Below are 22633 nucleotides of genomic sequence, written 5' to 3'. Positions count from 1 at the left end.
CCCAACAAACTCTTTCTTATACCTGATACACATTACCCAACACACTCTTCCTAATACAACTTACCCAACACACATTTTTAATACGCACTCACCCAACAACTCTTTCTTATACCTATACACATTACCCACCACACTCTTTCTAATACACACCACCCAACACACTATTTTTAATACCCACTACCCAACACACTCTTTCTATTACTTAATACACACTACCCAACACACTCTTTCGAATACCTAATACACAATAACCCAACACACTCTTTCTATACCTAATACCACTACACACACCCAACACTCCCTTTCTAATACACCATTACCGACATACTATTTTAATACGCACTACCTACCAACAAACTCTTTCTTATACCTAATCACACGACCCAACACACTCTTTCTAACACACTACCCAACACACTATTTTCTTATACCTAGTACACACTAAACCAACACCCTTTTCTATGATCTAATACACACTATACAACACACTATTTCTTATGCCTAATACACACTACCCAACACACTCTTTCTATGACCTAATACACACTTACCCAACACACTATTTTTAATACGCACTACCCAACAACCTCTTTCTATACCTAATACACACGACCCAACACTCTTTCTAATACACACTACCCCCAACACACTATTTCTTATACCAGTAACACCTACCCAACACACTCTTTCTATGACCTAATACAATACACACTAACAACACCTATTTCTTATACCTAATACACACTACCCAACACACTCTTTCTAATACCTAGTACACACTACCCACACACTCTAATACCTATACACACACACTACCCAACACACTCTTTCTATGACCTAATACACACTACACAACACACTATTTCTAATACACACTACCCAACACACTCTTCTATGACCTAATACACACTACACAACACACTCTTTCTAATACATAGTACACACTATACAACACACTCTTTCTATTACCTAATACACACTACCCAACACTCCCTTTCTAATACACATTAACCAACACACTATTTTTAATACGCACTAACCCACAACTCTTTCTAATACCTAATACACACTGACCCAACACTCCTTTCTAATACACATTACCCAACACACTATTTCAATACACACTACCCAACACACTCTTTATATTACCTAGTACACACTACCCAACACACTCTTTCTATTACCTAATACGCACTACCAAACACACTCTTTCTATTACCTAATACGCACTCCCAACACACTCTTTCTAATACACACTACCCAACATACTCTTTCTATTACTTAATACACACTACACAACACACTCTTTCTATTACCTAATACACACTACCCACCAACACCCTTTCTAATACACATTACCCAACACACTATTTCTAATACACACTACCCAACACACTCTTTCTATTACTTAATACACACTACCAACACACTCTTTCTATTACTTAATACACACTACACCAACATTCTCTTTCTTATACCTAATACACACTACCCACACTCTCTTTCTTATACCCAATACACACTACCAAACACACTCTTTCTATAACCTAATACGCACTACCCAACACACTATTTTTAATACGCACTACCCAACACACTCTTTCTAATACCTAATACACACTACCCAACACTCTCTTTCTTTTACTTACCTGATACGCACTACCCAACACACTCTTTCTAATACACACCACCCAACACACTCTTTCTTATACCTAATACACATTACCCACACACTCTTTCTAATACACACTACCCAACACACTCTTTCTAATACCTAATACACACTACCCAACACACTCTTTCTATTACCTAATACACATTACCCAACACACTATTTCTTATACCTAATACACATTACCCAACACACTATTTCTTAATACCTAATACACACTACCCAACATACTCTTTCTATTACCTATACACATTACCCAACACACTATTTCTTATACCTAATACACACTACCCAACACACTCTTTCTAATACCTAGTACACACTACCCAACACACTCTAAATACCCTAGTACACACTACCGCAACGACACTCTTTTCTATGGGAACCCTAATACACACTACACAACACACTATTTGTAATACACACTATCCCCAACACACCTTTCTATGACCTAATACAACAACTATCAACAACTATTTTCTTATACCTAATACCACCCACTACCCAACACACCTCTTTCTAAATACCCTAATACACACTACCCAACACACTCTTTCCTATACCTAATACAACATACCCCAACACACTCTTTCTAATAGATAGTACCACTACCCAACACACTCTTTCCTAATACCTAATACACCTACCCAACACACTCTGTCTAATACATAGTACCACACTACCCAACACACTCCTTTCTAATACCTAGTACCACTACCCAACCACTCTTTCTATACACACCTACCCAACACACTCTTTTTTTTAATACGCTATAACACCTACCCAACACACTCTTTCTATTACTTAATACACACTACCAACACACTCTTTCTATGACCTAATACACACTACCCACACACTCTTTCTTATACCTAATACGCACTACCCAACACACTCTTTCTAATACACACTACCCCAACACACTCTTTCTTATACTAATACACACTACCCAACACACTCTTTCTATTACTTAATACACACTACCCAACACACTCTTTCTATTACCTAATACACACTACCCAACACACTCTTTCTAATACACACTACCCAACACACTCTTTCTATTACTTAATACACCCTACCCAACACACCTCTTTCTAATACCCAGTACACACTACCCCAACACACTCTTTCTTATACCTAAATACACATTACCCAACACACTATTTTTAATACACACTACCCAACACACACTTTCTTATACCTAATACACACTACCCTACACACTCTTTCTATTACCTAATACACATTACCAACACACACTTCTTTCTTATACCTAATACACACTACCCTACACACTCTTTCTATTACCTAATACACACTACCCTACACACTCTTTCTTATATCTAATACCAACCTTCTGATTCTAACACACACTACCTAATATACATATGTTGTGATACGTAACACACACATAATAAGCTTGATTTACACTTTTGAATGTCAAATACACACCAGAAGGTAATGTGTGTGTTCCTCCCAGCTGCTGGAGACTAAGACTACCGACAGAAAGCAGACCCTGCTGCATTACATAGCCAACGTGGTGAGAGAGAAATACCCCGGAGTCGCTCTGTTCTACAATGAGCTGCACTATGTAGAGAAAGCTGCCGCAGGTGAGTGTGTGTCTGTTTGTCTTGGTGTGTGTCACAGTTATCTTCCTCTGCAGAACGTGGTGTGTGATATTAAGGAACTAACCTATTATATTTGGTGTGTGTGTGTGTCAGTGTCCCTGGAGAACGTGGTGTGTGACGTGAAGGAGTGTCAGCGTGGTATGGATCTGTCGTGGAGGGAGTACAGCATGCACGGCCACAACCCACTCCTCAAAGACTTCATCAGCAAACACGAGACTCGCCTGCAGAAACTACAGGAGGACGCACACATCGCACAGGCTAGAAAACACACATTCATACACACACGCACGAACACACACAAGTACCTCAGATACATCAAAGTGTTATATGACCGTGGTGACCACGGTCCTTCATAGTCCTGTTTTCTGATCCTGGTTGTGTTATGGTTCTCAGGATGCATTTGACGATGCGGTGAAGCACTTTGGGGAGAGCTCTAAGACCATGCCTCCCTCTGTCTTCTTCCCTGTGTTTGTACGATTCATCAAAGCCTACAGGGTGAGCAGAATGTGTGTGTTTGTACAATTCATCAAAGCCTACAGGGTGAGCAGAATGTGTGTGTTTGTACGATTCATCAAAGCCTACAGGGTGAGCAGAATGTGTGTGTTTGTACGATTCATCAAAGCCTACAGGGTGAGCAGAATGTGTGTGTTTGTGTGTGTGCGTGCGTAGCTACAGTATACACAAAGACGCGAGTCAAAGTTGAACTTAATGTGTGTGTGTGTGTGTAGCTGGCGGAGGAGGAGAATGAGCAGAGGAGGAGGCAAGAGCAGGCGCTGATGGAGAAGCTGGAGCAGGAGGAGCTGCAACAGGAGCAGGAGGCGCCTAAGGTACAGCCCCGTTACCATGGAGACAGGCCTGCCGGTCTGTCGCCATGGATATGACAGTATCACCTTGACTTCACAGATCCAATGTCTGTTCTGTGGAATGGAAGAACTGATGTTTTCTCGTTCCCTCTCTTTATCGCTCCCCATCTTTCCTTCTCTACTCCTCACACATACATTGATTCACCAACATATATCTACTTTATTTCTACCTCTCTCTCACACACACACACACACACACAGTCCCCGTCCAACCGTCCAAAGCAGCGGCAGCAGGAGTCCCTGATCACAGAGCTGAGGAGCGACAGGGCGGTAAAGACAGCAGACATGTCTACGAGGGCAAAGATGGAGCTATAGAGGACATCATTACAGGTACGCCCACGCACACTCACACACTGTAGTTTAGTGCTGTGTTTTGATTGGCTGTTTTTTGTCTGCAGTGCTGAAGACCGTCCCTTTCACTGCCAGGACGGCCAAACGCAGCTCTCGCTTCTTCTGTGATCCCACCCACACTGAATAACACTGCTAAACTCTCAGAGAGAGATAGAGAGATACTGTTGGAGAGAGATATACAGGGTAGAGGGGAGGGAGAGGGGTGAGGGAAAGCTAGGTGGGAGAGATAAAGGGGAATAACAATGAGAAAGAGAGAGGAGAGAAGTGTGGGGAAAAAGAGAGGCAGTTAGAGAGAGAGAGGGGAGGGAGGGGGTGAGAGAGAGAGAGATTGACCCGGTCTCAGAAGTAGTGACTCTACCAGAGAGAAGCTGAACTCTGAACTCTATAGCAAGACAGACATCAAGATTACCTGTGACCTCACCTGTCTGGTCTGACATCACTGCCCCCACCCCCTCTGTGTTACTTACACATGTTATGAAGCTTCTTTGCTGATTATTACTGTTTATAACCCTCCCATAACCCTGGACTGTAGCCCTGGAATCAACCTGCAACCCACCATGCACTTTGACTTTCTGCCCTCTAAACCCGAAGACTGTTGAAGGGGGTCGGGTAGAGGGAGGAACTTGATACGCGATGACAGTGACTGGACATTTAGTAGCAACACAGTCTGGTCATTTAATAGCTACATAGCATTTCCAGTTTATCAGTTAATAGCAGACATGACAAGCAAAACAGAACAGCAAAAATAAACAGTTGTTTTTTGTCCAATTAGTATTAGTGATGTACAGTATGTGTCTCTAAAGCTGTGTGATGATGTCAGCAAATGACATGATCGCTGTCATAGGATATTGAGAAGGGAGGGGGAGAAGTTTGAAGAGTTTCTTCTTGTTGAACATTCCAACCAATTCTAATTGATAACGACATCACAAAGGGTTCTTAACCCACTCCTATCCAGCTGTAAGATGCCAGAACTGAACACTGAGAATAGTGTTCGAAAAGCTCACTCCTACAAGGTTCCCTCTTCTCCGTCTGCTGCTGTGTGACAGTGAAACGTGTACAGCGCTCGCTACGTTCACTACATTGACTATGTTTACTATTTACTACCTTTAATACCTTTAACCTCCAACAGGGGTTTTTCAAAGCTCAGGCCCTCCAGTTCCTCAGTCCTGCTGGTTTTCCTTTCTCCCTGGCACTTCATTGATCGTTTAATGTTACTGATAATGATTGGCTGCAGAGTGCACACACACCTGGTTTCCCAGGTAGAAATCGGTCTCTGATTAAAAGAGAAGTATGAAAACCAGTAGACACTGTGGCCCTCGAGGACAGGAGTTGATACCCCATACTACCCTAAAATAAAGGTCCCTGTCTTATCCTTGCCTGACCATCCAAAAGTCCCAGTCTGTTTCTGCTTTCTAGCCAACTGACTCCTTTGTTGTGATCTTGTCAAGGTGAAGGTAAAGGATGTAGTGTTCTTGAATGCAGAAAGTCTGGCACCTAGGCTACTACACCACCCATGATCTTTCCTGGCTCATGGGACCAACTTTTACGGAGACTGGAGAGGGATCGCTCCATTTCATAAAAAAATCATAAAAAATATAACTGCAAAAAACAACAACAGCACAATACTTTTCTACTGTGTAAATATATTTTCTAGGGAATCCCGCTTGTTGCTTTTATCCCTCACTCCCAACCCTGCTGTTTGTCAATGTTGATGTTCATTCTTAATCTGCACTCGTTGTGTAAATAAACTGTATCCAGTCAGACTGTGTGTCTCTGTGTGTGTACCACTGGAAGACCCTCACTGGTAACATTGAACATATATTTATATCATAACATTTCTTTCCATAGTAAGATTTAAATTAATCCAACAACACAATATATTGTTTGTATCACATATTCCCAGGAAACACACAAAAATGCTAATGGTAATAAAACAATCGTTGGTGTTAAATTGTATCATGTCGTCTCCATGGTGACACCGAATTCAGCGTCGTCAGACCAACATTTAGGGAGGAGAGGAGGGGCTACATTTGAGTGACATTTGCTTCATTCAATCGATAAACTGGAAATTACGACATCAGCTTACATCCGCCAATAACATTCATTGGATGTTTGGCAGCGATGTTTTCATTGGTCACGACGTTACTTCCCGTTTCAAACAAAACCCGCCGGTTCCTGTTTATGCTAGCGCCAGTAAAAAAAAAGAAGTTAATAATAACTGTAACAAAAGCTTCAACGTGACAACATCAACTAGTTTCGCTCTAGATAGTCAGTCAGAAAATGCTTCAGACATTTTGTGCACTCAAAGTTAGTGCAGTTTGCAGATAGTTGATTAGGGCTACTCTGGGAAAGAATTGGTTAGCTACCATCGTTTTTCTTCCTTCGATTTGGACAGCAGTTGACTGGCCAGCTATGCCAAAGCAAGGGCTTGCTAGACACAAGGTAAGACATCTCAGCTATCCACAATGTGCCTGCGAACTGGTTCTTAGCCGTTTTGATAATGAATGCAATTAGCCTCATATGCTGGTGTCTAGCTTTTCCCCCTAGCCTCCCAGGGAAAGGACACCATTTTAGAGCGTATTCAGATTCAGCCCCTATTTTTGACTGACAGGTGATATCCTCTGGAAGACTGACTGGTGGGAGGGGCCAGGGCTCAAAGAAGAGGTAAGTCGTTTATCCCCGGGGTCTTCAACGAGGTCTGGAGGACCGCACTGAAATATTTCCTCGCCGCCAAAAATGTGCTAAAAATAGTCATCTGTCCATCGTTTTGGAATTTTCAAGGCTCTCTGACTGTCTAGCTTTCATTTCGGTTATTATTAGCGAGCAGATTGGCATTTGTTGTCATGAATCTTGCCCTGGAGGCAGCTCTGTAGAGTGGCATAAACATCTGATTTGAACCTAAACTTAACCACACTACTAAACCTAATGCCTAACCTTAAATTAAGACCAAAAAGCACATTTTTGTTTCATTAATTTTTACAATGTAGCAGATTTGGACTTTGCAGCTGGCCCATCTAGCAGAAAAAGCTCCATTCTGTCTCCAGGGAATGAGTCATGACAATAAACATCAACCTATTAGTGAACTGGGCAGAGTCAAGAAACTTGATGTAGGTCCATTATCATTTATTTTTGTCAGTTTAAAGTATATTGAGTTTGTCTGTCCCCCGAGGTAAGAGAACACACAGGACTGATAAGTCACATCCCTGTTGCAGAGTGTCATTATATCCATTCACTGTCACTCTGTTCTGTAGGGGAGCAGGGCGTCCACTAGTCACTTCTACTGAGCCGGCTTATTCCCTCTACTCCACAGACTCAGAGGACCAGGTAATAACACATCCATAAACAGTCAGTAGCAACATTAATAACAAGCCTATTTGTGTAATGTATTAATAAGAGTTATAATCACCTAACAGTGATTATATGGTAAGTTGGTTTGCATCTGTGCTCTCTCTCAGGTGACAACCATTCACCAGGGTCTGGATCAGTGTGCTGCGCTGCTCAATGTCATTCTCCAGGCAGAGACGGCAGGTACGAGTCAAATACTTACTCTGTTTCTACAGAACCTTTACATGTCTAGTTGAAATTATTGACCAAAGTGTTTGCATTGTGTGATAGAGGCCAAGCCAATCTCCGTCAGGGGAGCAGGGAAGACTCGAGCAGCCAAATCCCGACCGCTGTGCACTCTGGGAAATGAGAGGGTAGACATAGAGAGGAGGAAGCAGACAAAGAGACCTGTCACTCAGACTGCTAAAAAAACAGGTGGGACCTGTGTGTGTCTCTCTGTGTGTGTCTCTCTGTGTGTGTCTCTCTGTGTGTGTCTCTCTGTGTGTGTCTCTCTGTGTGTGTCTCTCTGTGTGTGTGTGTGTGTGTGTGTGTGTCTGTGTGTGTGTGTGTGTGTCTCTGTGTGTGTCTCTGTGTGTGTGTGTGTCTCTGTATGTGTCTCTGTGTGTGTGTGTGTCTCTGTGTGTGTGTGTGTCTCTGTGTGTGTGTGTCTCTGTGTGTGTGTGTGTGTGTGTCTCTGTGTGTGTGTCTCTGTGTGTGTGTCTCTGTGTGTCTCTGTGTGTGTGTGTCTCTGTGTGTGTCTCTGTGAGTGCGTATGTGTTGGTGTGCAAAAATGGATAACTCTCTCTGCTCCAGCTCCCGTGCAGAAGACGATCCTGTCATCCCTGTCGTATCCTGGGATGAGGAACAATATTCAGAGTTTGGCCGGAACGTCAGAGCCGACGTCAGATGCTCAGTTTAACTGTCGCCTGACCACCTCCACCCCCACCCTGAGTCCCCAAAGACTCCCCCCTAACAACACACTCCCCCCAGGCCCCTCAGTCCCTCTAGCCCAGCCTGGAGGTTCCATCATTGGGGTGGCATCAGTCCACCTGGGGGGCTCTACCTCCACAGCTCCGTTAGCTTCTCCTGGAGCTGTAGCTACGTCTCTACCCACAGCCCCTGTGCTCTCTCTCCTCGCAGCCCAGCCAGGAGGCTTTGTCTCTGGGGTTGAAGGTTCGGCTGCCCAGGGGAGCTCCAGGTCCTGTGGCCTGCACCTCGGTGCTCCCTCTGTGGAGAGGCTAGCCCTGTCTGCCCCCCTGCCCTCTGACAGCTCTGTGTCTGGAGAAAGTGGACATCCAATCTCATCTTCCTGCTCTCCCTCTCATCAGGGACCACCAGTACTCTTCTCTGAAATTCATTCTCACCCCCAGCCTCACCCCCAACCTCACCCCCTTGCCAACACTCAACCACAGTCTGCCCCAGATGCTCCATCCCTGGACAGGGGGGGCCAGCTGGTTTCTACCCAGGATGAAGGGACCTTAGCCAGGGTGGCTTGCGGCCACATGAAGGGTAACGCTGGAGAGGAGGAAGAGGAGTGTCCAGTGAGAGACACCAGCGCCCAGACCTGCTTTAACATACAAACACACACCCAGCTGGCATACACACACCCACACACACACATAGATCCAGTGCCTGTACAGGCATACTTACAACGCACACATCCAGGTGTGGCTCCCAACCACACACACTCGTACACACGCATGCCGCTGGCGCTGGGCTCTAAGGGCTGTAGTCCAGAGGGAACCGCTCGGCAGGTGATGACTGTTCAGTACCTCCTTGGAGAGTTGAAGGCTCTGCTCGCTGGCCAAGGTAGTCAATCAACCAACCTGTCAAAATAATCAGTCAACTCATCAATCAGTCAAAATGACTATTTAATCAAATGTTAATCAAATTCAATCTCCGCCACTCTCTCTCTTCCCTCCCTCCTCCCCCTCCTCTATAGACCGTGTAGCAGAGCGTCTGATGTGTGAGCTGGAGCAGACAGTGTCTCTACTTCCTGTCATGGTGGGAACCTCTAACATCCAGGCTGAGATTGCTCTGGTCCTGCAACCTCTACGCAGTGAGAACGCACTGCTACGCAGGTCAGCACCATCACCCAGGTGTGTGTGTGTGTTTCATACAGAAGATTGATCACTTTAACGTGTGTGTTCAGGCGTCTGAGGATAGTGAACCAACAGTTGCAGGAGAGAGAGAGAGCAGAGAGGGAGGCCAGAGATGTCCACTGTGACACTGACGGTAAGATAAACTGCCCGGCCCTCTTTCAACTGTCTATCAGTGAGAGGTTATTATCGTGTGTCTGTATTTCTGAGTATCTAACCTCCTCTGTGTCTTAGTGTCGACTGTCTAACATCCTCTGTCTCTTAGTGTCGCCTGTCTAACCTCCTCTGTCTCTTAGTGTCACCTGTCTAACCTCCTCTGTCTCTTAGTGTCGCCTGTCTAACTTCATCTGTCTCTTAGTGCCGCCTGTCTAACCTCCTCTGTCTCTTAGTGTCGCCTGTCTAACCTCCTCTGTCTCTTAGTGTCGCCTGTCTAACCTCCTCTGTCTCTTAGTGGCGCCTGTCTAACCTCCTCTGTCTCTTAGCGTCGCCTGTCTAACCTCCTCTGTCTCTTAGTGTCGGCTCTGCAGTCGGAGCTCAACGATGCTCACACAAGCCTGCAAGAGCTGCAGCGCGGCAACACTGAGCTACGGCAAGCCCTGGTGGACACACAGAGCCAGCTGCAGCAGAGTGAGGCGGAGTGCAGTCGTATCAGTAAAGGTAATAGATGAGGGGGGAACATACTCCGCTTCTTTTCTATTTGATTTCTAAATACATGAAGATCAGGGCCTTAAACTGATCCATATTACGCTGAGATTAAAGGATCTCTGAGGTGTCTGTGTGTATTATCTAATAAATCTATATAAGTGTGTCTGTGTGTGTGTCTGTGTGTAGACGTGCAGTCTGCTCTGGGTGAGGTGCATGCCTGTAACCGCAGGCTGCAGGAGTGTCAGAAGGAGAATGCTGCACTGGTCCTCAACACCCGTAAGAGGGAGACAGAGATCCACACACTACAGGAGCACCTCAGGTGTGTGTGTGTGTGTGTGTGTGTGTGTGTGTGTGTGTGTGTGTGTGTGTGTGTGTGTGTGTGTGTGTGTGTGTGTGTGTGTGTGTGTGTGTGTGTGTGTGTGTGTGTGTGTGTGTGTGTGTGTGTGTGGACTTTCTAAAAATGTATTGGAGTTTTAATTTTTTACTGACAATTTTTCTCTCTCGACCTGTCCTCTGTCTGTTTCTCTCTCTCGACCTGTCCTCTGTCTGTCTGTTTCTCTCTCTCGACCTGTCCTCTGTCTGTCTGTTTCTCTCTCTCGACCTGTCCTCTGTCTGTCTGTTTCTCTCTCTCGACCTGTCCTCTGTCTGTCTGTTTCTCTCTCTCGACCTGTCCTCTGTCTGTCTGTTTCTCTCTCTCGACCCGTCCTCTGTCTGTCTGTTTCTCCCGCTCTTTCTTTATACCCTTCTCTCTCAACCTGTCTCTCTCAGAGCTCTACAGGTCCCTGTCACTGAGTCTCCTGCTGTGACTGACATCCCTACGTCCCGCCTCCCTCTCACTAAACATGCTCTGGACCAATACCAGGACCAGCAGGGTCCGTCAGACCACCCAGTCAGCCAATACCTGTGGTCGTTGGAGCAGAAGGGGTGTGGTTCTGTCTCCCTGCCCTGTAAAGGCCCTGAGTGCAACTACACACACCAGCAGGACTTTAGTGTGTGTACACCAGGTGGTCAGAGTGTGTGTGCGTCTGCGGATCAGGAAGTGGGTCTGTGTGTGGCTCTGGAAAGAAAAGCCACCCCACCTTTGGCCTTCGCCCCACTGAGAGAGACTGTGAGGTCACCACTTCCTGTTGAGGGGTTACCGCTTCCCGTGATGTCACAGAGAGGAGGGGGGTCACCACTTACTGTGATGATGTCACAGAGAGGAGGAGGACCACAGGGTCTTCAGAGCCTTAGTGTTGCCCTCGAGAGTTTCCCTCAATTAAAAAGCCTATTATCTAATCTCCACCAATCAAACGGACTCTGCTCTAATGGCGCTGGACACTCTGACCTGTCCCAGAGTCACCGGCGCCGTCTGGACATGGATATGGCATCACCGGGCAAGGGGCGGAACTCTTCGCTTGACTCCACTGGCCTCTCCTTATGTGAGGTCAGATCCTTGGCTTCTGATTGGAGTGCAGGGTCAAGCTCGACCTTTGACACGCGTGACGAACAGGAGTTCCGGAACGGGCTGGCCGCTCTGGATGCCAGCATTGCCAGCTTGCAGAGCACTATAAAGCAGGACCTCAAGCGATGAGACAGAGACACACAGCGAGGTAGTCTGAATCTATTCCAATGTAATCAAATAACCAATGTCTTTTTTTAGGTTTCTTTTTAATTGTACTTTATTTGAATGAAATGGCAAATGAAATAGTTGTTCTTTTTTCGTTACTATTTATTCTTTACTTGAAAGACGGGTTACCTGAGAACTTCAGGAAAACGAAGCACACGCTTCAATGGGGCAGAAGGCCATGTGTTGTGATTCTGGATGGCCAGACAGCTAGCAACAATGACAAGAAACTGCCATGTGTTGTGATTCTGGATGGCCAGACAGCAACAATGACACGATGCCATGTGGGGAATCGTAAGCGGCTCATTTTAGCTAGTTGTATTTGTTTTTATATCATGTTTTGACTGAGCTAGCTAACCAACAACTGTAATGGTGGATTTGAGCGACAAGTGCTCATTGTACAACTTCATTTATGTTTTCAATAAACATTGGAGAAGAAATATAGTTGACATGTTATCAACAATCTATGCCAACCCCTGCCAACCCCTATCTCTTTTGCCCCATAGCTGAGCACGTGTCGGTTTTTGATGCTTAACAACCAACCCATCATTTGAATTAAGGGAGAAGGAAATATGATGTATTGAAAACAATGTTCTCCCTCCTACAATGAGTCAGGGGTTAATAACACTGATACCTAAAGCCTAAAAAATAAGTTCTGCTCATCCATAACATCCATTTTGTCTACTTAATAATGACTAATTGCAAAAAAGAATGAAAGAAGTTATGGATGCAATCATTGGTGAAACGCAGTCTGGCTTTATGAGGAACATACATATTTCTAACAATATCAGACTAGTATTAGACATACTTGACTACTCAGACCTAATAACTGAGGATAGCTTCATATTATTTTTTGATTTTTATAAAGTATTTGACACAGTTGAGCATCAGTTCCTCTTCCACACACGTGGCTTTGGGGATTTGTTCTGTAAGGCTATTAAGACTATACGAATGGTAACAGCTCTATCAAACTGAAACATGGCACCTCACCTAGATTTGAGTTCAAGAGAGGAATTACGCAAGGTTGTCCGATCTCACCGTATCTATTTTATTAATCACCCAACTTCTTACAAATTCTTTAAATGATAGTCCTGTACAAGTTATTTCCATAGTTGGTAAAGAAATTATTATAAGACAGCTGGCTGATATTACACTTTTTCTGAAAGACGCTAGTCAGATTTCTATATCGATCAATGTGTACAATCCTTTTCCAAAGCGTCTGGTCTATATCTTAACATTAATAAATGTGAACTCATGGCTGTTAAAGATTGTGACACCTTCATATTATGGTATTCCAGTGAAAGAAGAGCATACATATTTAGGCATAACCATTACTAAGGATCAGAAGCATGGAGGCTTACTCAATTTGAACCCTCTTGTTAAAAAACATCAGAAGAAGCTAAATCAATGGCTACAGAGGGACTTATCCTTAAAAGGAAGAGTCCTACCCATTACATTAGAGAAACCGTACCCATTACATTAGGAAAACTGTTGTAATGAAGACTTATGAGTATGGTGGGCTGAATTTTCTGGACTTTACTACCTTAATTAAAACTTCTTCGGGATCAGTGTCCCTTCCACGGGACGGTTAAGCGAATGTAGGCTAATGCGATTAGGATGAAGTTGTAAGTAACAAGAAAATTTCCCGGGACATAGACATATCTGATATTGGCAGAAAGCTTAAATTCTTATTAATCTATCTGCAATTTACAGTAGCTATAACAGTGAAAGAATACCATGCTATTGTTTGAGGAGAGTGCATAATTTTTAACATAAAAAGTTAATAAACAAATTAGGCATATTTGGGCAGAAATGCAATGGCTCGTTGGATCAGTCTAAAACGTTGCACCTACACTGCTACACTGTTGCACCTACACAATATATATTGCACCTGGACTGGAATAATACATTATGGCCTTTCTCTTGCATTTCAAAGATAATGGTAGAAGAAAAATACAGAAGAATGTTGTTTTTTTCTTTGTATTATCTTACACCAGATCCATTGTGTTATATTCTCCTACATCCCTTACACATTTACACAAACTTCAAAGTGTTTCCTTTCAAATGGTACCAAGAATATGCATGTCCTTGCTTCAGGGCCTGAGCTACAGGCAGTTAGATTGGAGTATGTCATTTCAGGAGAAAATTGAAAAAAAGGGGCGGATCCCTAAATAATACTTAAGATCAATTGGATATAACAATTCATAAGAAGTTAGACTTCCTCATCATGTCTTCTCTACTTTTGGTAGCCTTAACTTCATGTTGGTTTGCATTTATAATATTTACACAGTTCCAGTGAAACTCTCTGCAGGTCGGCAGGTTTTCTTCTTATGGTCCTTAATTTATAAGCATACATTTTCTCCACACAGATATTATATATGGAATAGTCGGGATGGATATATTGTATAAAAATACTTCTTTGTTTTTAGAATATTGGTTCCGAAATAATATCCTATTGGTGAGACAACTTGTAAATGCAGAGGGTCTTTTACTTAATTCTAAGGAATTCTTATCACTTTACAAGATCCCTGTAACACCTAAAGATTTTGCAATTGTTTTAGATGCCATTCCCTCAGGTGTTGCTTTATTATTCAGGAACGTGTCAAGACCTGACTAACCTTAAAAGGAAGCATCCTAAGATTAGTTTTTCTTTTAGTTCATCCAACAACAATAGAGCTATACAAGCCTTGTTTCCAAATTGTTTCCTTATCCAGTAATGCATTATTGGAATGGTTTTATTGATAATGTCTGCTGGAAAAAAGTTTGGATGTTGCCACACATGTAACGGATGTGAAACGGCTAGCTTAGTTAGCGGTGTGCGCTAAATAGCGTTTCAATCGGTGACGTCACTTGCTCTGAGACCTTGAAGTAGTGGTTCCCCTTGCTCTGCAAGGGCCGCGGCTTTTGTGGAGCGATGGGTAACGATGCTTCGAGGGTGACTGTTGTTGATGTGTGCAGAGGGTCCCGGGTATGGGCGAGGGGACGGTCTAAAATTATACTGTTACACACACATACCTACTTATTAACTAAATGAAGTACATTTATTTTTAAATGATTCATAAATACTATCCTGCCAACCACTATATGAAGAAGTAAAAAAACATAAACCCAAAAATGGTACCTTTTGTTATGACCACCCAGAAACAGTGTTGCTTATTTTTTGGAATTGTATTCATGTAAGGAATCTGTGGCAAGACATCAGTAGATTTATCATTTATGAAGATTTTACACTCTTATGGAGAGATGTGCTGCTTGGATTCTTTACTTACGATAGAAATAAGTTGAAACAATTTTATGTAATTCATTTCATTATTCTTTTGGCCAAATTTCATATTCCCAAATGTAAGTTTACAAACAAAACACCACATTTTATTACACTGCAAAAATAAATTGAACTATATTTTAAGACTATTAAATACAGTGCCTACAAAAAAATCTGTTAGAATTATAAATAAGTGTGTATGCCCCTTAAGGTTCTTGTGTAATGTGATATTGTACCCCTTAGCCCCGCCCCTAGCCCAAATGTCCTTTGTATATTCTTTATAAATACTTGTGTTCCCCATGTCCTTTTAATTTTTTTGTTGTTGTTAATAAAAAATAAATACAATTATGTATTGTAAAGAATGAATGGGAATGGGGCCCTGCTAACTGTAGTCGCAGATTAGTGACGTAGGGAGTGTTGCTGTAGAAACAAATTAAGCTTCCCCGTCAGTGCTTGTGGCAACAAGAGAGCACGAAAATAGATTTCAACTTGATCGTGTCTGGTTTCATTCGAAGAATAATGTAGCTCGTCAATTTTGTACATGGTTTTATACTTCAGATCTGGGAGCGAAAGATTACTGTAATAAACTCGCGATGAGTCTCGCTAGCAAGGACACAGACGCCGGGCTAAGGGCACTGGTCGCGAGCACAAACATTAAGCCGGAGCAGAAGGTTCCACAAGTTCTCTCAAAATTACAAGGTAAATTAGTTAGCTAACCTTTTTACATTGAAAAACGTGTTATTTTACTTTGCACTTGTGTGTTATTCCTGATACCCAACTAACAATCATTCCTTATTTTTCGACATTGAAGATATTCTGAATAGGATATCTGTCCAAGACGACGGAGAGTTGGGTGCGTTCAAAAACTCCTTGTTCAGCCATGGCATACTTCAATACTGCGCAGGAGTCGCCCTCAAACTGAACTATGCCAAAGTTGAAGGAGGCTACGCAACTGCCACTCAGTTGGCAGAAATTCTCAGGTACGATTTTTAGAATCTTGAATCACACAACCACAACAAAAAGGAATAACCAAATCTGTGTTGTCTATTACTCTGCACTAAAACAAACAACCCTAGACACTACCAATGGACAATACCTACCCCAGATACTACTTCAAGGCCCTGATAGAACTGATGGGGTGGAATAATAATTGATGCAAGCAGATCTATGAAGGTGGGGGTCATATATCTGTAGTAGTGATTTGACATTGATTTATTTGTGTGCATATGCAAACTCCTTTAGCTCCTGCTGTGTGGGTGTGGACATGGGCGGAGACACTGAGGCCTTCCATAGGCAGCTGCTCCCATCCGTCACAGACAGCCTGCTGTCATTGGCCAGTCGGCTGATGAACAGAGCTTTGGCGGTAAGGGACATAACGTTTTTTTGAAGTTTGGAATGTCCTCAACAAAAATATGTCTACTCACATATCTCTCTTTGTAGGGGAATGGGCAGCCTGAGATGTTTCGTTTCTTCAAGAAAGTGATGGGCTCTGTGTGTTGGCTTCTGAAAGCCCATGGTCACCTGGCCACACAAGGTGAGATCTAACGTCCAATACCAAACAGACCCCTTACCTAAGTAACGATGCCCCCCCCTCTTTTCTCTCTCTTAGTCCTGCAGTCAGACCACTATGAGAGGATGTTAATGAGTGAGGAAGAGAGAGTGGGAACCGTGTGTGTGTCACTGTGGCATCAGCTTCTGACAGCTAACAGGTAGCATATCACCACACGCACACACACACACACACACACACACACACACACACACACACACACACAAACACATCAATTAAATTCATTACCGCTCTTTATCTGTAGTGAGTTAGTAGCAGGTTTGGGAAAAGGCCCCTTGTCTGTGATTCTGGATGACGTGGTGTACCGAATGGCTCACACATCCAACCCTGTTGTGGGAGGGGCAGCAATTAGGACGCTCCTCCTGGTTGCTCGGCAACAAGAATCCGCCCTACAGCTTATCATCCATAGGTTCAAAGGTCAGGGGGTGGGGTTTGAATATTTCCAGGTTACGATATATATATTTTTTCATGGGTTAACTTTATATGCTTGCAAAAGCAATCTTGATGTTTTTTATGGTTTGTGTGTTGCAGGGTTGGAGGGCATGATTGGTCGAGAATGGAGGGGGCGGGGCTTCGATGAGGACGTGGACCAACTGATAAAGCTGCTGCACAGAGAAGTCCCCAAACCAGCTGATCACACAGAGGTAAAATATAGTGTGTTTGTTGTTGTTCGTGTGTGTGTGTGTGTGCCTTACACTCTCTCTGTGTTATCAGACATGGCCAGAGGAGTGTGTGAGAGCGGCGTGTGTCATCCAGGCAGCGTGGAGATCCTATCAGACCAGGAGGAGAGTGAAGAATCTGCCCAGAGCTGTCAGATCACTGCAGAGGAGCTTCAGGTGTGTGTGTGTGTGTGTGTGTGTGTGGGGGATTTATTTTCTCATCGATCTATGATCGTGTTTTGTATCTCTGTTTTGTATTTGTATTGATGTGTATATTTGTTGTAATTCCAGGGCTCATCTGTAAAAGAGACATTGGTTTCAAAATAAAGGTTAAATAGGATCATAATAATTCCAGGCAGTTAAGCGTGTGTGTGTGTGCGCATGTATGTGTGTGTGTGTGTAGGGAGCGGCGGTGGAGGAGAGCGCAGCAGGCTCAGGCTGTGTGCTGGGAGGAGGAGCTGAGACTAAAGCTGTGTGTCAGGAGACAGAGAGCCAGGAGAGAGTTCCATCAGAAACAACTACAGCTACTGCAGCTACTACCCCCAGGTACACACACTACCTGTTACAGCAGAGACAGAGCGGTTTGCTTAGTTAGGCCTGCCATCTACAGCCCTCGTGTGTGTGTGTGTGTGTGTGTGTGTGTGTGTGTGTGTGTGTGTGTGTGTGTGTGTGTGTGTGTGTGTGTGTGTAGGTCAGGTGCAGCAGTACCTCGGGGAGGTGGAGAGGCAGGCTGCAATACAGATCCAGAGGGTTTGGCGAGGCCACCGAGAGAGACGAAACTTCCAGCAACGGAGAAACACACACACACAGCACAGAGCTGCTGTTGTCCTGCAGAGAACAGTATTAACACACACACAGCACAGAGCTGCTGTTGTCCTGCAGAGAACAGTATTAACACACACACACAGCACAGAGCTGCTGTTGTCCTGCAGAGAACAGTATTAACACACACACAGCACAGAGCTGCTGTTGTGCTGCAGAGAACAGTATTAACACACACACAGCACAGAGCTGCTGTTGTGCTGCAGAGAACAGTATTAACACACACACACAGCACAGAGCTGCTGTTGTCCTGCAGAGAACAGTATTAACACACACTCACATGCACTTCTAATAGACTACCCCTGTTGTAAGCAGAAGCTGAACACAGCGATCCAACAAATCTAGCATGCAGCAGCATCTGAATTCATCTTGACAGTTTTTTTGTCCCTCTCCTGTTAGGTCCTTCGCTTTCTGAAGAGGCGGAGAGCTGAGAAAGCCCCTCCTTCCCTCTCCCCTTGGAATGGTCCTCGGGGTTTGACTGACAGTCGGAGGGCGGAGCTGAAGAGAGAGGTGGAGGAACATATTGCCCTGCACCCGGTGATTCTGAATATTACTTCAAGTTGTGTGTTTGGTTTTACTATCCTTGTAGGGACCAGATGTCCTCACAAGGATAATAAAACAAGGAATATTTGGACATGTGGGGACATTTCACTTGTCCCCACAAGGAAAAAGGCTGTTTTAGGGTTAGGTTTCGGGTTACAGTTACAATTAGGGTTAGGGGTTAGGGAAAATAGTATTTGGTCCCCACAAGGATAGTAAAACAAATGTGTGTGTGGTGTGTAACTATCTCTCTGTGTAACGGGTCTCTCTCTCTGTGTCTGTGTAACGGGTCTCTCTCTCTGTGTCTGTGTAACGGGTCTCTCTCTGTGTGTCTGTGTAACTGCTCTCTCTCTGTGTGTCTGTGTAACGAGTGTGTATGTGTGTGTAACGATTTCTGTGTGTCTGTGTAATGATCTGTGTCTGTGTAACGGGTCTCTCTCTGTGTGTCTGTGTAACGGATCTCTCTGTGTGTGTAACGATCTCTTTCTGTGTGTGTAGTCCTCTGTGGTGTCTCTAGAGGGCAGTAGGGAGCTCCATGCTCAGACCCAAGCCTTGCTGCTCCAGCATCTACAGGGGAGAGAGGCAGAGCTGAGAGAACACACTCACACACACGCCCTGCTGGCACAGATCAACACCGACCTGGAACTACTGCTGAGTAGGTATCACACATGTGCACACCAATCTCTCTTTCTCTCTCTTCCTCTTTCTCTCCCTTCATCCATCTTTCTCTCTTAGATGCCCCCTCACTCAGTGTCGCCACAGTAACCGACTGTGACGTGTTCAGGAGTCGCTCTGCCCCCGTAGCCGCCCGCGCCCGGCAATCCCACAATGCCTTGCTCCAGGCCGGTCGCCTGCCTTGGTGGAAGATGCTGGGAGATGGTGACATCACCTGTCCAGAATCAGAATCCGCCCACAAAGACCACCGGCTGGAGGCAGAGTTTAACTCTCTGTATTTAGGAAGAAGCTGACGACGTTGTTCCACAACAGTATTGTAACGCTGTTATAACATTGTCATAGGGCTGTTGTAATAATGTCATTATGCTCTGGAATTCAACCAATCATGGGTTTCAGTCTGGACCGTGGTTAGTTGAATCAGGTGGGTTACTGCAGTGGTCTTTTCATCGGTCTCTGTGTGGCTGGCTCCTTAAGGAAGAGTTTGTGTACAGAAGTCTGCATTAAAGTTTGTACTTTTCTACTATTATGTCATTGTGTGTCCTGACTGTAGAGACTTTCAGTCATTTTGATAAGTGGAGTTTTTATTTGTTGTCCAACAACTCACATGCCAGTGCTGAGTTTGTGTTAACAGAGTGCCCAGAGTGCCTACGCAACACCAGCAGTCATTATGTTATTACACACACCCAGAAAACACACATACCAGTGCTGAGTTTGTGTTAACAGAGTGCCCAGAGTGCCTACGCAACACCAGCAGTCATTATGTTATTACACACACCCAGAAAGATTTGATTGGCCAATGTTTATTTTCAGCGTTTTACAATGAACAGCATTTATCAGACAGAAACATTATCATAAAGCTGACAGAATGAAGACGGAGACATAATACATATTTTTCTGTACCGTAGTTTCACATAGATATTTATTCTGACTCCTGCATATTGGCAGTTTGACATATCTTATTACCAGGGCCCAGACTTAATCTGTCAGGGCCCAGGGCTCAGAGTTAATCTGTCAGGGCCCAGAGTTAGTATGTCAGGGCCCAGAGTTAGTCTGTCAGGGCCCAGAGTTAGTCTGTCAGGGCCCAGGGCCCAGAGTTAGTCTGTCAGGGCCCAGAGTTAGTCTGTCAAGGCCCAGAGTTAGTCTGTCAGGGCCCAGAGTTAGTCTGTCAGGGCCAAGGGCTCAGAGTTAGTCTGTCAGGGCCCAGAGTTAGTATGTCAGGGCCCAGAGTTAGTATGTCAGGGCCCAGAGTTAGTCTGTCAGGGCCCAGAGTTAGTCTGTCAGGGCCCAGAGTTAGTCTGTCAGGGCCCAGAGTTAGTCTGTCAGGGCTGAACCACAAACATAGAATGATAAGTCATTTGAAAGCAGGCAGAGACATTTCGGGCTTGATTCAATCAGATCCACTTTGTCCAACATCCGCACAGTGGTCGTTTCGGAGGTGCCGGAGGTAGGACTGCGTTAGAAGCTGTCAAATCCACAAGCAGCTCCTGGCATTATACCTAAAGCGGACATTGCCATTGGCTGCATGGAGTGGCATGAACAGAAATCCCATGCAGCCTTGTTTCTAAGTCAGAACAGTGGAATGTGAGATGTGATCTACACCTCCATTATGATGATAGAAACTATTTGGTTGAATGTTTTTCAATGTGAGCGTCATTATTTCTATAGAGCCTCCACTTTCTCCTTCTGAACTTCTAACGCCAGTGGGACAGTGTGGCTTCGTGACCATGATCGCAAGAGCAGCCGCTCGCCGATTTTGACAGCTCCAACGCAGTTCCACCTCCAGCAAAGGCAAAACATCCGCTATGCAGGTGTCTGCTATTGCCGGTTAACGCTTGATCTGATTGAATCTAGGCCTTCGTTTTTTGAGGTGCACACACACTAACACATTTGTATGGCATCACATGCACACACACGTTGGTCGCCTTCCCCTGCTCAGACGTTGCATTCATCAACCAGTGGTTCCGTGCCACGTCAACGACCGCTGTCGGGCATCAGGTTGCTATGAAATATGATGTGGTTAGCTGATACTTAAAATACCTTTCCAGAAGATGTAACATCTGGCAACGCCTGGGCAGAGGAACGCCTATTATCTAAGATGTGTTCATTAAAGGGCTTCCAGGGCCGGGTCCCAGGGCAGTACTGATCATGCCCATGTGGGCATCGACCAATCACATAATTTGTTAGAAGGAATGGCTGGAGACAGGTGGCCAACCGGGCCCGCCCAGCCGGCCGTGATTGGGTGGCTGTGGGTGGCTCTCGCTGTTGATTGGTCCATGAAGCTGGGCGCAGGGAGAAGAGGCAGGACTCCCGTCTGTACGCCCGACCGTCCACAAACAAGGGTACTGACTGAGGACACACACCTTGCTTTATAAACAAAAACTCAGTAGATTCTAAAGAGCTATATCATGTGTTATTCTACTTATTCTATATCTATGTTTTCGTGTCGTACCTGCTGCTATTGGTGGACGGGGGTGAGGAGGGTGTTGTCACGGGTAGGGCTGAGGAGGAGGGGCCGGGGGAGGAGACACTGGACCAGCCATCAGGACCCCCAGACAACACCTGTAGACCCTCAGACAGAGAGACTGGAGGGAGGGTTGGAGATGAGGGTGACGAGGAGAGCGAGACAGAGGAGCGGAGAACGACAGGGACAAGGGAAGAGGTCAGGCTGGTGTGATAGCTTACATTTTCAACTAAAGTTAAAAGAGGATTTGGAAGAGAGAGATGGAGAGATGGCGGTGTGTCTCACCAGAAGGGTGCGTGCGGTGCGGCAGGTAGGAGGGGGGGTAGGGAGCTGGCCTGGGGGGGTAGTGCTTGTACCCATGAGGGGGGGCGAGAGGCAGACCCCCGCTATAGGGGAAGCTAGGACCCCCACCTGAACACAGCGAGTCTGGGTTAGACAGAAACCAGCCACCTA

At 44.8% G+C, this 22633-nt stretch overlaps 3 protein-coding genes across 4 annotated transcripts; all 3 read left to right on the top strand.

Annotated features, from left to right (window-relative positions):
• Positions 1-3134: 3134 nt before the first annotated feature.
• On the top strand, positions 3135-6280 carry LOC116370737 (formin-like protein 2). The gene is made up of 6 exons (XM_031819872.1): positions 3135-3285; positions 3397-3560; positions 3697-3798; positions 4032-4130; positions 4368-4496; positions 4565-6280. Exons 2-5 carry the CDS (start codon positions 3444-3446, stop codon positions 4479-4481), a joined length of 432 nt encoding a protein of 143 aa, XP_031675732.1. The 5' UTR covers positions 3135-3285; positions 3397-3443; the 3' UTR covers positions 4482-4496; positions 4565-6280.
• Positions 6281-6702: 422 nt separating this feature from the next.
• LOC116370739 (uncharacterized) lies at positions 6703-12635 on the top strand. Its single transcript, XM_031819875.1, has 11 exons — positions 6703-6959; positions 7129-7181; positions 7769-7841; positions 7973-8045; positions 8133-8276; positions 8655-9650; positions 9784-9922; positions 9994-10076; positions 10454-10597; positions 10772-10904; positions 11354-12635. Exons 1-11 carry the CDS (start codon positions 6930-6932, stop codon positions 12156-12158), a joined length of 2673 nt encoding a protein of 890 aa, XP_031675735.1. The 5' UTR covers positions 6703-6929; the 3' UTR covers positions 12159-12635.
• A 3224-nt stretch (positions 12636-15859) lies between these two features.
• On the top strand, positions 15860-20242 carry LOC116370738 (IQ calmodulin-binding motif-containing protein 1). Of its 2 annotated transcripts, XM_031819873.1 has the most exons (13): positions 15860-16152; positions 16265-16433; positions 16696-16816; positions 16894-16987; positions 17063-17162; positions 17268-17440; positions 17555-17667; positions 17738-17859; positions 18086-18228; positions 18374-18522; positions 18904-19041; positions 19543-19699; positions 19780-20242. In XM_031819873.1, exons 1-13 carry the CDS (start codon positions 16047-16049, stop codon positions 20010-20012), a joined length of 1818 nt encoding a protein of 605 aa, XP_031675733.1. In that variant the 5' UTR covers positions 15860-16046; the 3' UTR covers positions 20013-20242. The 2 variants fall into 2 exon arrangements, with proteins under 2 accessions (XP_031675733.1, XP_031675734.1); XM_031819874.1 differs by lacking the exons at positions 17063-17162; positions 17268-17440 and having other exon boundaries at positions 15867-16152.
• Positions 20243-22633: the final 2391 nt, after the last annotated feature.

This window comes from Oncorhynchus kisutch, unplaced genomic scaffold, assembly GCF_002021735.2.
Source record: "Oncorhynchus kisutch isolate 150728-3 unplaced genomic scaffold, Okis_V2 scaffold2720, whole genome shotgun sequence".
In the NCBI taxonomy this organism is placed as follows: domain Eukaryota; kingdom Metazoa; phylum Chordata; class Actinopteri; order Salmoniformes; family Salmonidae; genus Oncorhynchus; species Oncorhynchus kisutch.
This window is presented reverse-complemented; position numbering and strand designations above follow the sequence as displayed.